The sequence below is a fragment of the Platichthys flesus genome, chromosome 19 (genome assembly GCF_949316205.1).
Source record: "Platichthys flesus chromosome 19, fPlaFle2.1, whole genome shotgun sequence".
Lineage (NCBI taxonomy): Eukaryota > Metazoa > Chordata > Actinopteri > Pleuronectiformes > Pleuronectidae > Platichthys > Platichthys flesus.
In genome coordinates, this window is record NC_084963.1 from 16,085,045 (window position 1) to 16,099,658 (window position 14,614).

A 14,614-nucleotide genomic window follows, 5' to 3' on the forward strand; every position below is an offset into this window, starting at 1 on the left:
TGATGAGTTAAACTCTCCAGGAAGTAATTACAGACACAGAAACCTCTCCCTGCTTAGATCGACCAGCCTTGGATTGTTCCTATTAACCACGCATTCCACACACAGGTCTTCTGGGCAGGGTTTGGGGGGCTTTAGTTCTAAAATCTATTCAACCCATGTTATTTGGGGGGGGTATTCCATTATTTTATTTCATTTGCAATTGTTAAACACCTTCAAGGCACTGACTCAGGTCTCAGAGACAGACCACTCAGTCATGGGGGGGTATTGACAACAAAGGTGAATTCTGATGACTTAAAAGTAATCCCTTAATGTAATATTGATTTTAAGACTGGAACTATGTTCCTTTAAATAGAAATTTGAGATATGGATTAAAGCAGAACCTAACGTGTAATGCTACCACTTTATCTGATGTGTTTTAGTTTATTTGCGTGTTGTTATAATACATTTTAGATCATGGGGTGTTTGCTTGGGTTTATTCTACAGTTAGTTTGGATGGTATGAATAGCGCGCATGAACTATCCAAAGATGTTTGTACAGCCGAATCTCGGGTCCTTTACAGTGTTTACGCTGTTGATTAATGAGCCTCGTCAGAGTAAATAAATAAATTCCAATCGCATCTTTTTAAAAGTCACATTTTCTTGTTGAGTGTCTTGCAACACCGCTTTGTGGGTTTTCATGACATCTGTCGCGCGTCCCCGTGGTCAGCCTCGCTTCCTCAACTAAACTAGGATTCAGCAGCCCTGCAACTGACGAGGCACATTCCCATGCAGCCGAGCAGAGCTCCTTGCGACTGCGACACCCAAACAGCTTGACACAAGGCCAAAAACCCTCTGACGTGGTTCTCTTTGTGTGCAGCCTTAAGTGTTCGTTTTTGAACTATGCAACCGTTTCACTAAATGCACGTGGGCGTCTCCAGATGAATTGTTTTGTGGCTTTCGCACTGGACAGGATTAGAACACTTGGAAGACATCCTCCGGCTCAGAAATGTTACGCTAAACTGGACATTGTCAATCTTTGATAATAAAAGTGAGAACAACACTTGGGCAGACAAAGGGTAAAATATATTAAGGCTAATGTTACCTTCTACTTCCCCTTCGTCACAGACATGTTTGACAAAGGAAGCCCCTCTGTCCAACACTGCTTCATCCTCCATTCTACAAGAAAAAAGGGAAAAAAAACATTTAAATAAGAAGCAAGTTTACAAATATGCGTGTCAAACTAAACTATTTGCTTTCACTAATCATATTATTATTATTTATTAGTATTTTTTTGGCTTCTCTCTAGATGAGCAGACTGTGAAATGGGATCAGATAGCAGGAAGCATTTATGGGTTGTTAAAATGAAAATAATGGTCCTCCATTTGTACATATTGTCATAAATAAACTTTAAATCAAATTGAAGAAATGACAAATTTCTTAAGGATAAGTAAATCTTCATGAGTCCGTTTAAAAAAAAAATCATTTGAGATTATATTCAATAATATGAATTATCAACTGTCATATTTTTTTGGCTTATCATTTGTTCTTAAGAACAGTTGTCTTTCAATTAATCATTTTTTTTTCATTTCAGTAGTTACCATTGACCACACGCTTAAAACAATATCAATACAATCATTTCTGGACTTTAATTATCACACTCTAGTTTTAATGTCTGAATTCAATATTTTGGACAAATACATTTGACGCAGTATGGTTTAAAAACATGTATTATTGCATAGCAAGCTTTGAAATCAGTTTTCCAAACAAGCATTTGCATTTCCCACATTTGTGATGGGGAGGCCCTCACCCACGCGACCAAAGTGTCACCTGCTCATCCACCTTCACTGCTGAACACATGACTGCAAAAGAAAGCTTATTCCTTCAGTGAGCACGTGTATAAATTAGGACGCTCCTTTAAATGACTGTAAGATGAACCTTCAATATCTATCATATTTAAATGACAGTCACACTGGTTCTTCTAGTTCACAAACACAAGACTTCATTGTTAACTGTGAGGTCCCAAGGCTACTTGACCAGGAGTTTTCTCTGATCGTCGAGCCCAAATCTTCCTGGAAGGTTGGAGGGTAAAGTGGCTCTTCCAGTCCAGCTAAGAGTGGCCTAACTTTTGAAGCCTCAACATAGGGGGAAACTCCAATCACACACGTAACGCAGGTACAGAGGAAACAGCACGCCTTGTTCTAGAGAATGTGGCAAGCAAAATCCAGGAAAAAACTTTTAGTTCTGAATGACTTATGTGAATTCTTAAAAGCTAAAATCTCTAAGTCATGTGTATATATATAGTACACACAATTTGCATATGCACGTACTGTGCATATGGATATGCGTTTTGTACATGTATACTTTGGCTGCACGATATATCTAATGTATCGTCATCGCATGACAGGCGTGATGTATACGGACCGCAAAAGACTGCTTGAACAGTGATAAATCCATCCAGTCAAATTTAAACTCCTGTCACAGCAAATTTGACCAACCACTTCATGGGAATAGTTTTTGCAAAACAGCAAAACATAAATGTTTGATTTCGGATGCGAATCAAGAATGTTAAATTGTTAATAAACATCTGGACAGTTTCAATTTGCTACTGACCAATCCCCAAGTGAGGTCCACACAGTCCCAAAAAAATGTGGGGATGGGAGCAGTGTACACAAACCACTAAATAAACAAAGTCAGGAAGGATACAACTTGTTCCTCTGCTTGCACTAAGAGCTCATCTGAATTTTCCCCAGTGGATACGGTATCTGGCCTTGAGGGACATAGAGGTAGCCCATCATGCTGATAGCAGACCTAATGTTGATGCCACCGGCCCGAGATCAAATGAGTGATCACTGTGGGCTGGGCCTCGCGCCAACATTTACATGCAATAGCAATTCTGTGATTAGCCTCTGTAGCCTCCTTTTGTGGCCCATTGTTGCTCATGAAAAAGAGAGGTCAAGTTCCCACACGGAGAGGGTTGGCGCTATCGCTGGACTCCACATTTCGGCGTGTTGTGGTTGTACGCTATCTTTATTTTCCTCCAGGACAGAGTGTACAGAAAAATAACCACCAATTACAGGGAGCTGCCTTTGTTGCGCCGTTTTCTACTCGGAGCTCATGTATCGCAGGGACGGCGGTTCAGGGGACAAAGAAGAGAAACATCCAAAAGCATCAAAAACAAATAAGAGTTATTTTAATCCTTTTTTACACAAACATTGTGTATTTAGTATTTTGGGAGAATCTTAGACATGTGGGAAGCTTTCCAGTAAGGCAGCCCGGTCTAGTAGCGTCAACCTCTACAACAGGTGAAGTGTGGGGTGTGGGTGTGTGTGTGGGCCGGTCATGTAACATAGAAAGGTCTTCAGAAGACCGCCGGCCACACTGAAGAGCAAAGGAAGCTCAGGTTGCAGGTTTAGTGCTGCTACAGCACCATGTTAATCAATCCACACATTAAACTGGCAGGGGAGATCAAGAAGAACGGCCGACTGGTTCGGATCAACAGAAAGAGATTGGTGAAGAGTGGACAAGACACAATACTACGGATACCATCTTCAGCATTCGCCTGCAAAGTCCAAGTGACTTAGGCTTCAGGTAGCTGCAGGCAAAACAGAGGATAAATCTATGTTCTGTATGAAAGCAGAGAGCAGATAGGATCCTATGACTCCTATGCCGGAAATCTTCTTGATCTTTTTTCATTTCCTGCTATGACTTCCAACTGTGTGATTAATTAAAAAAGACGAAAATCAAAAGCTGGCTGAGGGTCACAGCAACCAGCCAGTGCGTCCATCTTGCACTGGCATACAACCTCACTTCTTCTCGGTGACCTCGTGAAGAGTGGATAAACCTGTCGGTGCGTGAGGAGCCTGCGGGATCAGCTGCCCAGGGATCAGGGATCATCGCCATCTCTTTACAGAGTGACGCACCCAATCCCACCAGGCCAGGTTCACAGTGACCGTAGGTGCCCTCAGCGCAGGCAGAGAAACAAGCATAACTCTGGGGGTTTTATGAACATTAAAGCGAGCCCCCACATCAAGGAATCAGATATTAAAAACACCGGAAGGCTGCAAAGGTAGCAGTACAAACATTCTTAGTCACCCCCGTGATGGAGAGGGACCAGAGGCTGGGGTCAGTTTGAAGTCAGATACTTACAATGGACCAATATCTGAATAATAGTTTATTTGTTTTATAGAACATGTCAAGGTATCAAAGGCCGCTTTAAAGAAACTAGGAGATGAGAATAAAAATGAAAAAAACAAGCATAGGAAAATGAACATGTTTAATGAAATGTTAAATATCCAAAGTATTGAAAATGCCATAGAAACCTCTCAAGCTAAGCTTATTGTATAGTTCTCATTTGAGTGACGAGAGTGCTTTCACAGGAACCTTTCAAGTCCACAGGAGGTGACTGATACTGAAGGGATAAAAAAAAAAAAAAAAACTATTTTGAATTTGTTATTTTAGAACATCATATATGCTGAAGTGTGAAGAGGATTTTAAAAAGTCTGTTTAATGAGTATTTTGTTGTGTTCCATGCTCTTGGTGAAGGGTCTGTGGCACAGCTCTGTGTTTGAAAAGTGTCCAAAACAAAATCTAAATCAGACTCTACAGGGTCATTTCATTTGTTTTTGGCTCCTGTACCGACTTTATCGTTTTTCCTGTTTGTTGTGTGCATGTCTGTTTGTTTTATTATTTTATTAAATGCTTCCTCTTCCTCGTCACTGACCTTAACTCTTAAGTTCTGCAAGTGTTAGTGGTCATTGGTTTGTATTAGGCCACTGGTTACTTTTACATGCACATGTTCTACAGCTTCTGTCAAATGTGAAAACAAATTATCACAACACTGATATAGGTTTACATATCAGGTTGTGAGATGGGATTTAAGAAGCAGGTCAGACAGAGATACCGAATGACACGTGCTATATGCCTGGCATTGTTTATCGTTTATGCAATTACTGAACAGGGCAGGTACACCTTAACTTGAAAACTTTTGAAAAGGGACAGGGAAGTTGATGGCTGTGTGATTGCACAGTGCATTGAAGATTTCCAGTCAGCACACAGAGGAAGACTCATCCAAGCAAAAGTACCCTGCCCCAAAAAAGAAGAGGCAGGCATTTCCCCATTGCAACTCGTATTGCGCAACAACACCGGTTCCAGACACGTACATTTCCGTGTTGTATCCGTGCCGTGGTTGCGCAGCGTGGACGCACATGCTGCCCCACGTTGGATATGGATTTCAGGAGTGTCCGCTCATTGACCACATTGTCTGTGAGGCGCACAAACACACGCACAACTTTATTCATAAAGTCGCACCAGACGCTTGAGAGACTCGGAGTCCAGCACTTGGCCTCTGCGCCCTGAGTCTCTCTAATCGATACCGACAGGTTGGTGGAAAAAAGATTACCGAGCCGGCTCTGCCAGCCAAGAGTGTAGCTCGCATGAATCAAACAAATCCTTACGTGATAAGGAGCCAAACAAACAGGCTGTACATGTGAGATAACGTGCGAGTGAACCACTAAACCGAGATGTGCCACCCATTTACGCGCAGAAAGTCCTCTAATGGAAACTTTGAACGTGTCCAGCTCCAGATTCATTGGTGAATGAACCTCACCTGGAGCCTTCACTCCTCCACCTGGCCAGGAAGCGGCCAAACGGCGGGGACTACAACCCGCAAGGTAACGTTTCCTCACGGAGCTGCCTGCTGAACAAGGAAAGTTGGAGAAGGTCGTGAACTTACTTGTTCTTCTCGGAACTCATGGTGACGCACCGACGACCAGCCTGGACTCCTGCGGTCCTCCTGCTCCCGTCAGGTCACCTCTTGTAGTCGGGTTAGGGAAGCTCGTCGCCTACTCTGGAGCTGTGGCGCTTAGCAGCTGAGCCAAAGTTAACAAAGCGGAGTCGTGGCAGGAGTTTCTCTCTTCCTCTCGCAGGACGGGCTTCTCGGGGACTCCGCAGGTCGAGTGTCACGCGTGTGGCGCGCTCCTCATGTCGGGGTGGACTCGCTCAGGTTTGTGCCACGGTCACATCCCGGGCTGGAAACTGTCAGGTTTGGTGTCTCGGTGGAAGCGTGCGCCGAGACTCTGAGTGCGCAGCGTGTCCCTCTCCATATTTAAAGTGCCATCCCTCCTCCTGCGTGACGACACCAGGAGGAGGAGGAGGGTGTCTGAGGGCGAAATGAACAACAGCTTCATAGATGAGAATTATAACATTAATTTCATTCTAATGTTGTGTATGGTAAGTTTCACATCCATAAATCTGAAATGGCTGATAATATCCCCAATTTCACAGGATTTATATCTGAAAGAATACCAGAGCAGTGTCCATTGTAAACCTGCCTGTTTGGAATTGGCTGTTCTCTTGTTCTGTGTTAATGCTCTGGAGCTACTTTAGAACTATTTATTGTGAACAGTGAGAGCTTTTTATAAACAGTCGATGGTGCAGAGTGAAGTTTGAAAACTTTGCGTTCATCCCACCTGGTTTATTTGCAGTGAAGATACACATCTCTGACTGAAGGCCTGTCCCTTCCAAAGAGCACTGGTTGCCATTTCTTATTAACTAGTTTATATTAATATTGAACTTTTCAACTGTCCATGGCATGGCAATATCACAGGTAATTTACAAAACTCATGCCAGAGATGTGAGATCAATGAGATAAACGGTTTTCGTGAGAAATGCGTTGCACATACAGACGTTTTGTGGAATAAGTAGGTAGATGGATCCCCTCCGACTAATAGACAATAAAAATAAATAAACTATCCAAATGTACAATCAACTTTTCAATGAGCTATAATGAAGTGCCCCCCCGCAGTTATTTTCTTTTCTCATATTTACGTTAATGTTGACAAATTGTTTGTACTTTTTAGTTTTTATAATCAATATAAATTGATGTCCTTTACTGTTTAACTGTACTGTCACTAAAAATGGTTATTTCTGTGTTGAGCACATATCTGTAGGCTTTGTGTATATATATATATATACACACAAATGTTATAATGTTCCAGAGTTAGGTTACAACACTTCAGCTTGTGAGATCTCTATATTTTCATCTTGAAAGGCATATTCAAAATTCAAATAACAAAACAATAATGCCTAGGGTAATTTTTTTGGCCTTCTGGTGTTAATTCCACATCCAACAAGTTTAACAGCAAATCATGATGTGCATCACATTCACCTGACACTTGAGTTTGTGTATGGAGTACACGCAGAGCTTGAACATGCACTGTGGTTAGTTGTCAAACACACACCGCACCAAAGAGACCTGAAGCTTTACCTGCTATAGTGCCTCCTCTTCTCAGTCATTATAGAGGCATTAAACGTGAACATTAAAGCACCTATTTCAAGGAGCCTAAGGCGAATCCCATTGGAACTACCTGGTAAAGCTCAGCTGACCAAAATAGCTGACTGAAGAGCTGGTGTGGGGACTAGCGCCACCTGCCGGACAGAACTCTCACTTTCACAGGCGCTACAAATCACCAGGACACATGAGGAAACAAAACGCTTGGAATAAGTAAAAGGTTTATTGACAAGACACCAAAGAACAAAAATAAACGCACATACATTCTCATTTACACACACTCAAATTGATAAATACACAACATATGTTAAAAAAATAAAAGCTGTTAATGAATTTAAAAAAAATGCAACAGGCCAGATCATTTTTAATGATTCTATATAGAGAATGGAAACAAAAGAATGTCAGAGTTGATGCATTTCATTGCTTTAAAAATTACTTTCCCATCTTCACAACGTGCTCAGGAACTCTTTCACCTGAAAAAGAATGACAACAGGAAAACTGTTTAACAAACATCAGTCTAAATTTCCTTTGTGTAGTTCACCCTGGGTGACACGCACCCCAAAACAAGACTGTTTATATCAATTGTGAAAAGCTGTGTGTGTGTGTCTGTGCCTGGTTCCCTTTGTTGTCTAATGACATTTGAACGGGAGTGAAATCTTAAAAAGCACCCGTGTTTACTGTTAACATGAAACTGCTACATAAGCAGCTCTTCAGGCCTCATTACCACAAGTGAAACCTAGGTGCATGTGGGTGTGTGTCTGTGGGTGTGAATCAGTATCAGAACAATCCATCGGATCTGCATCTCCACAGACATGTATGATAAATACTTTGATGTGAGCTTATACGTAACCCCAAAACAACAATCTACACTTAACTTAACTAGATCTTTGTATTTCATTAAATCATAAAAGTTGGAAGCTTAATCTTACAAAAGAAAAATTAGACTTTTTTTGATCCTGTAAACTTCAGCCCCACGTCCTTTTTGAAAGTTTGTTTTAACTTTTTTGTTTTGGTGTTGTTTAATGGGTTGTCTGTAAAGGAGAAACCATTTTAATAATTTTGTTACGGTCTTCTCCAGGATCCCTGAAGTCCAGTAAAAAGACCTGTTCTCCTCCTGGAGGAGTCGGGGGGGGGGGGGGGGGGTCCCGAAAGTAAAAAGTATCATAAGCCATCACAATCCTGTACTCTCTAGGGAATTTTCTGTCATGCCCACAGCCCGGCTTTATTATGTGTCAGCTCGTAAAACAAATCCTAACTCCAACTCCTTCACTACTTCTGCTATCGGGCTACTGGTCACTGGTATGTTGGCATGTTGACGTCCGATTGTGGCTCCTAATTGATCCAATATTTTTTTATTTACATGAACGGGTTTGACATTGTAACAAATTGCACTGCTGGGATTAATACAGTTTTCTGAATCTGATGGAATAGGTGACTTGAGAGAAATACTGAAGCATTGCACGACCATTTCAGATATTTTAAAAAGGCTTCACTGTCACTCACCTTTTCCATCATGTCAGTGCTCTTGTTGTCATTGCCCTTAAATTCTTCATTCACATCTATGGTCAAGACCGGCACTTTATTGAGATAGTCAAACTCCATACTGTGGAGTCCAGAGAGGCAGACGGACATCGTGTTAATTCACATCCAGGAAACAGCATCCATACTTTGTATTGAATATCTTCAAAACATTTGTGCACGCTGAACCAAATAAACTACTCATTTATGGCCTCATCTATTTCTTAAACAAATTCATGCAGCAGCACAGATCACATGGACCTTAAACTATTTCCGTCTCCGCGCTGCAGTCAGACTATTGCATGCATGCGCTCTTTTTCAAAGAACAAAGATTCTTCAGATAATCAATGTGGTGAAACAAAATAGTCTACAGTGCATTCACTGTCTGGTGCAAATACGTCACGATAGCCCCGTGTGTTTGCTCACTTCATGGTCTTGTGCTGCAGCCAGCTCTCGTGCTTGAAGTGGAGCTTCTCCAGATACTCCAGTGGGATTTCTTGCTCCTCTTCTCTGCCTCTCATGTGCAGCCGGTCTAAACATTTCTAACATACACACACACCAAAAAAACATGGTTACATCTTACATCTGTTCCCTAAATCCTCTCTTCTGGCCTTATGTGAGCTCAGGAGAGGAAAACAGCCATTATCCACAACAGCCCTATAACGGGATGTGCTTGAATAACAAAGCAGCTGTGAGGAGGGGGGGGGGGTACCTCAGGAGACGCTCTCAGGTAGATGATACCATCCAGCTCGATGTGCTTGCCAAACTGGCTGTGCAGCCAGCCGTGCCAGTCCTGGTACACAGACCACTCCGTCTCATTCAGACACTCGCTCTCGTAGAGGTTGGCAGCAAAGATGTACCTGAGACATCAGGGGGGGGGAAGGAAAGAACAGATTATCCTTAAAGTGGAAATTGTGTAGACTTTGCGCTACTGTCGATCATCAACAAACCTAATAAACGCAAATAGTGAGTGCATTGAGTGTCTCAGAGATTCCTCATTAACGTCTCTGATACCTGTCACTGTAGATGGAGCGCTCGAAGAACTGCACAGGATTCTCAGCTTCCCGCAGCTTCCCGTTGGCCGACTTCATCTGGGCACGCACCCTGCTGATACAGGCGTAGCTCTGGAACGTGTAGGCCCACCTCTCTGGCTTCTCGTACATCAGCTGCAGTACGTTCCCGCCGCTCTTCTGCGATGTGCTCAGCTCCTAGTATAGCCAATTAAAAAAAATTTAGTTGAATTGTATTTTTCCTCGTGAACTGAGAAGGGTGCACAAATCTTCTGTAGTCACTGTTTTAATGTCCACAATCACATGACAATCTAAACAATGACTTTGACATTCATGTTCCAGGTCATATGTTCACTATATTAAAAGGGCATTGGTAAAAATTGACATTTTACATTATTTACAGTGGCTGCTTAATATCTACAGACTAAGCTGTATGAACAACAAACACAATCTTAACTGACATTTTAGAAAAGTACTCGCCATTATTTCCCACTGACATTACCATGATCACAGACAGTTCAGAAGTGTTCGACAGTTCAAGAGTTCAACTGAGCCATTTTTAAATACCACAGATATTTAAATTCCTATTTCGTAGTCATAAAAGTCAGAATGACAGCAAGCCAGAAGGGACAAAAAGTGTACAAGTGTTTCTGTCAGTACATCACAGCTAAGACGCAGCAAAACTTGACAAATGGATCAACTCAAAAAATATATAAATAATAATTAATAAGGGTTTTTTAAGTTAAAGTCGAAAGTTTTAGGTTTAAACCTGGTGGAAGATCTCCTCAGCCAATGCACTTCAGCCACTCACACTTCAACCACAAAAGCAAGCAGTCGTCTCTTACAGACTTCAACATAACACTGTGTATCTTTTGCTTACTCTTCAAAAAATGCAACAAATTAAAGTTTCATCATCTAAATCAAGTATCAAGGATTAGTAAACCTAATGATGATATAAAGCAAGAACCCGAATGACCTGTTAGAGCTACAGTGACAGTGATACTGAAAATATGGGCGTGTTGAACCATTGAAAATAAGTCAGTGAGGGTGAGGCTGCAGCTGTATGGGAGGTTAGAGATGTCTGCCACGATGATGGCATGTTCATCTGTCCAGAGTGGGACCATCTGTTGCCCCGTGTGTGTGTGTGTGTGTGTGTGTGTGTGTGTGTGTGTGTGTTCGTGTGTGGTATAACGGTAACCGGTGCAGACATAAGTACAGATGGCAGCTGCACTCTAAATACAGATGAACACTCTCCCCAATATCTTAAACTGGGAAGTGTGTGTGTGCTGAGGAGGATCATCATATATTTGACGTCATCTGTTAAGCAGTCTTTAAAACTTAGCGAAGCAAAAACACAATAACCAGATCATTGTTGTCGCCTGATGTAAAACTGCTCAACAATTTTATCTGAGGTGTGTGAATGGGGGCGTTCATTCAGCAATGTGGAACTTTATTTATGCATTTTTTAAACTGGAGGAGCATTATTGTGTTATGTGTATTCTATGTGACATCTACATTCTAATTCCACTAATGTCTGTCTTTCTGTGGAACCGCTCATCATATTGGCTTCACACTGTGCATCCTTATTGTAAACTGGGGTGTTGTGCAATTTGGGCACGTGATACCTTCAATATTCATTAAAAAGAAGCAGCCGATTTAGCTTTATGAATAAACATTGACGATAAAACCTTCTCTGCAAATAAACCGGGTGGGATGAACACAGAGTTGTCCGACTTCACTCTCATACACTGTTATAAAACAAAATTCTGATTTGTTTGATGAGGACTCACTAGGAAAACAAATAGATCTGAAGCATTTGGACCAGAGAACAGACCGACACGGACCAGAGAACAGACCGACATGGACCAGAGAACATACAGACACGGACCAGACAACAGACAGACACGGACCAGACAACAGACAGACACGGACCAGAGAACAGACAGACACGGACCAGAGAACATACAGACACGGACCAGACAACAGACAGACACGGACCAGACAACAGACAGACACGGACCAGAGAACAGACAGACACAGACCAGAGAACAGAGAGACACGGACCAGAGAACAGACAGACATGGACCAGACAACAGACAAAGAAAAGACAGACATGGACCAGAGAACAGACAGACATGGACCAGACAACAGACAGACATGGACCAGACAACACACAGACAGGGACCAGACCAGGGGCGTTTCTAGGATTGAAAGAAAGGGGGGGCTTAGCCCCTAAGGATGCTGAATGTTTCCGCACGTAGCGCGCGCCAAATTTTTTCTTCAGGGCTCATTTGGGGCTGCGGATATCCATTGTTTCAGACAGTTCATTGATTGGTTCAATGAGAAAGAGTGTGATTTTTCTCTGTATCTTTGCTTGCATTCATTCAGTATAAGATGACAGAAGAGACCGAATTTCAGGGTCATTGTGAAATTTGACAACACAAAAGTAAACTTTTTTCAAATAGAGAGAAATTATGTTTCCTGCTTGTAAAGGAAAGACGAATATACTAATTTTCAATATCCGCCTCACTCCCAAATTCTTATTCTTAAAGGGACCACACACAATGGATGGAGAATGGACCTGCCAGTGTCACTTCTGAGTTGTTTATTTGTTGTATTATGAGCAGAAGGGAATAATAGGCACTGATAATATGGTTTTAAAGACTAAAGATAGATATTAATGCAAAGAATAGAGAGCTGTCGATAGTTAATTCTTACATTTCAAATTTGCTCGTTCACACTCAAGTAAACCTAAATTTAAGCAGGTAACAATCGTTAACATCTACAGAGCCACATTCTGTAACTACCTGTACTTACAATTTCACTCCGTGCATCATTTACTATGAGCTAAACTTCTTGGCTGTCATCCTGCTGTCTTGATGAGAGATGTTACTTGGCAGAGTGAGAAAGCCAGCACAGCCCCGATGCAGACTCCCCAAGGTCCTAGTGCCCGGTCTTTTATTTTTAAGTATGATATTGGATTGTAATTTGAAGGGGAGAAAACATACAAACCAGAAACACACTCACATATGTAGCGTGTTAGAGTTATAAATAACTTGTCCATGTGTAAAACAATAGTTTAATTTTTTTTTTAAGTTTGAAAAAAAAAAAATCACAATAATTATTTGGGGGGGCTGAGGAACATTTTAGGGGGGCTTCAGCCCCCCTAAAACAGGCCTAACAACGCCCCTGGACCAGACCCTGCACTTGTGATGATTGAGAACAATGACGCTGTAAGTACCTCGAAGTCACTGCTCTCTGTTTGGACGTTGCACCACCTGGCGATGGGCTCCGGTACTACCTCCCAGTCCCCGCTCTCCTGCTCCAAACAGCGCAGAAAGGTGGATTTACCAGCCGCTGAAACACACATGGACAGCAGTCAGCCACATCACGCAGGACACACAAACAGTCACACAAAGGCGCCATGGAGGAAGAGAGGCTGCTGCTATGGGAAAGGAAGGGGAAGCCGTTTACAAACCAGGAAACAAATGGCTAAATGAGCAGTGGCCGCCCGGGATCAGTAGGTTTTACGCACAGTGACACCGTCTGCTGTTCCGCCAGCGGTTCAAGCTTTAAAGTTAGATTCAAACATGTCATGTCGCTTCTCACCGATATTTCCCTCCACTGAGATCCGCCGGATCCGTTTCTCCAGCGAGTCGTTCATCGAGTCGTTCATCGAGTTGTTCGGTGAGTCGTTATGTGAGTCCGGGCAGCGTCTCTTCGGGGTCAAAGACATTTTGTGCTCTAACCGCGTTATGTTGCTCGGTAGACGTGAGACGGAGAAGCTGCTGGCGGAAAAAGGCTCCTGGTTTTTTAAAGTTCGGCGGCAACAGACGTCAGGAAGCGCGGGTTTGACCACGTCAGTTCCCGCGTGGTCCCCGCCCAGGAAGCAGCTGCAAGACACACACACTCACACACACACACACACACACAGTCACAAAATCACAAAATCACACACACAATCACACAAAGAAACATATACAGTCACACACTCATTCACAGACAAACAGTCACACACTCATTCACAGACACACAGTCACACACCGCAGTAACAATAACATACTTTTAACTGGCCTATAGTCAGTGTATCCCTGCCGTAAAAGAAACAACACACACACACACACACACACACACACACACACACACACTCACGAACAAAGTCACAAAGACACACACACAGTCACACAAAGAAACATATACAGTCACACACTCATTCACAGACAAACAGTCACACACCGCAGTAACAATGAAACACTTTTAACTGGCCTGTAGTCAGTGTTTCCCTGCCGTAAAAGAAACAACACAAATACAAAAATGTCAAATAAAACTATGAATCATGTATCCTTTGTAAGATTTCTGAGATAAAATATTTTATATATATTTTATGTCCTACACTATGAGACTAAATTTATTTTTGTGTGCTGAAGATGCCATGAGCTCGATGATTGAGAAACAGATTTGTCTTTTATGTACTTCAAAAGTGCTACATATATTCATGCTTGTGTATATTATGTATATGTGTAGTTGAAATCTTTTCATCTTCAATTCAGTTATAGATAGCAATACATATTCACAACAATTCCAACCTCCTGTTGTTTTTTGTTTCTAGAAAGAGGTAAGAAAGACAAGGGGAGATTATTAACTGAGAACCTTCATTTTATATATTTCATGGATTGGTTGATATCACTATTTATCGGCTCACCTTGTTGTTGAGGTTACCAACTGTTGACTTTATCTATTTCCTGTGAGCACAAGCAGCTCCAGGTGTCTTGATTTGTTGTTGAGAAAAAGAAAACAAGGAACACATGGTACAAGAGACA

At 42.0% G+C, this 14,614-nt stretch overlaps 2 protein-coding genes across 4 annotated transcripts in view; both read right to left on the bottom strand.

Moving 5' to 3' along the window:
• Window positions 1-6,278, bottom strand: part of LOC133974822 (electrogenic sodium bicarbonate cotransporter 1-like) — a 31,727-nt gene extending 25,449 nt beyond the window's left edge. For 2 of the 3 annotated variants that reach the window (XM_062412597.1, XM_062412596.1), the window contains exons 1-2: window positions 5,710-6,276; window positions 1,081-1,154 (exon numbers count right to left, since the gene is read on the bottom strand). In XM_062412597.1, coding sequence (XP_062268581.1) covers window positions 1,081-1,154; window positions 5,710-5,729 — 94 coding nt within the window. In that variant the 5' untranslated portion in view covers window positions 5,730-6,276. Of the gene's footprint in view, window positions 1-1,080; window positions 1,155-5,709 lie in introns of all 3 variants that reach the window. The other variant, XM_062412595.1, reaches the window with a different exon arrangement.
• Window positions 6,279-7,477: 1,199 nt separating this feature from the next.
• Window positions 7,478-13,675, bottom strand: dck (deoxycytidine kinase). The gene is made up of 7 exons (XM_062412220.1): window positions 13,404-13,675; window positions 13,036-13,151; window positions 9,799-9,992; window positions 9,497-9,644; window positions 9,211-9,326; window positions 8,770-8,869; window positions 7,478-7,739 (listed from the first exon to the last, which is right to left on the bottom strand). The coding sequence occupies exons 1-7, from the start codon at window positions 13,528-13,530 to the stop codon at window positions 7,713-7,715; spliced, it is 828 nt and encodes a 275-aa protein (XP_062268204.1). The 5' UTR covers window positions 13,531-13,675; the 3' UTR covers window positions 7,478-7,712.
• Between the last annotated feature and the right edge of the window lie 939 nt (window positions 13,676-14,614).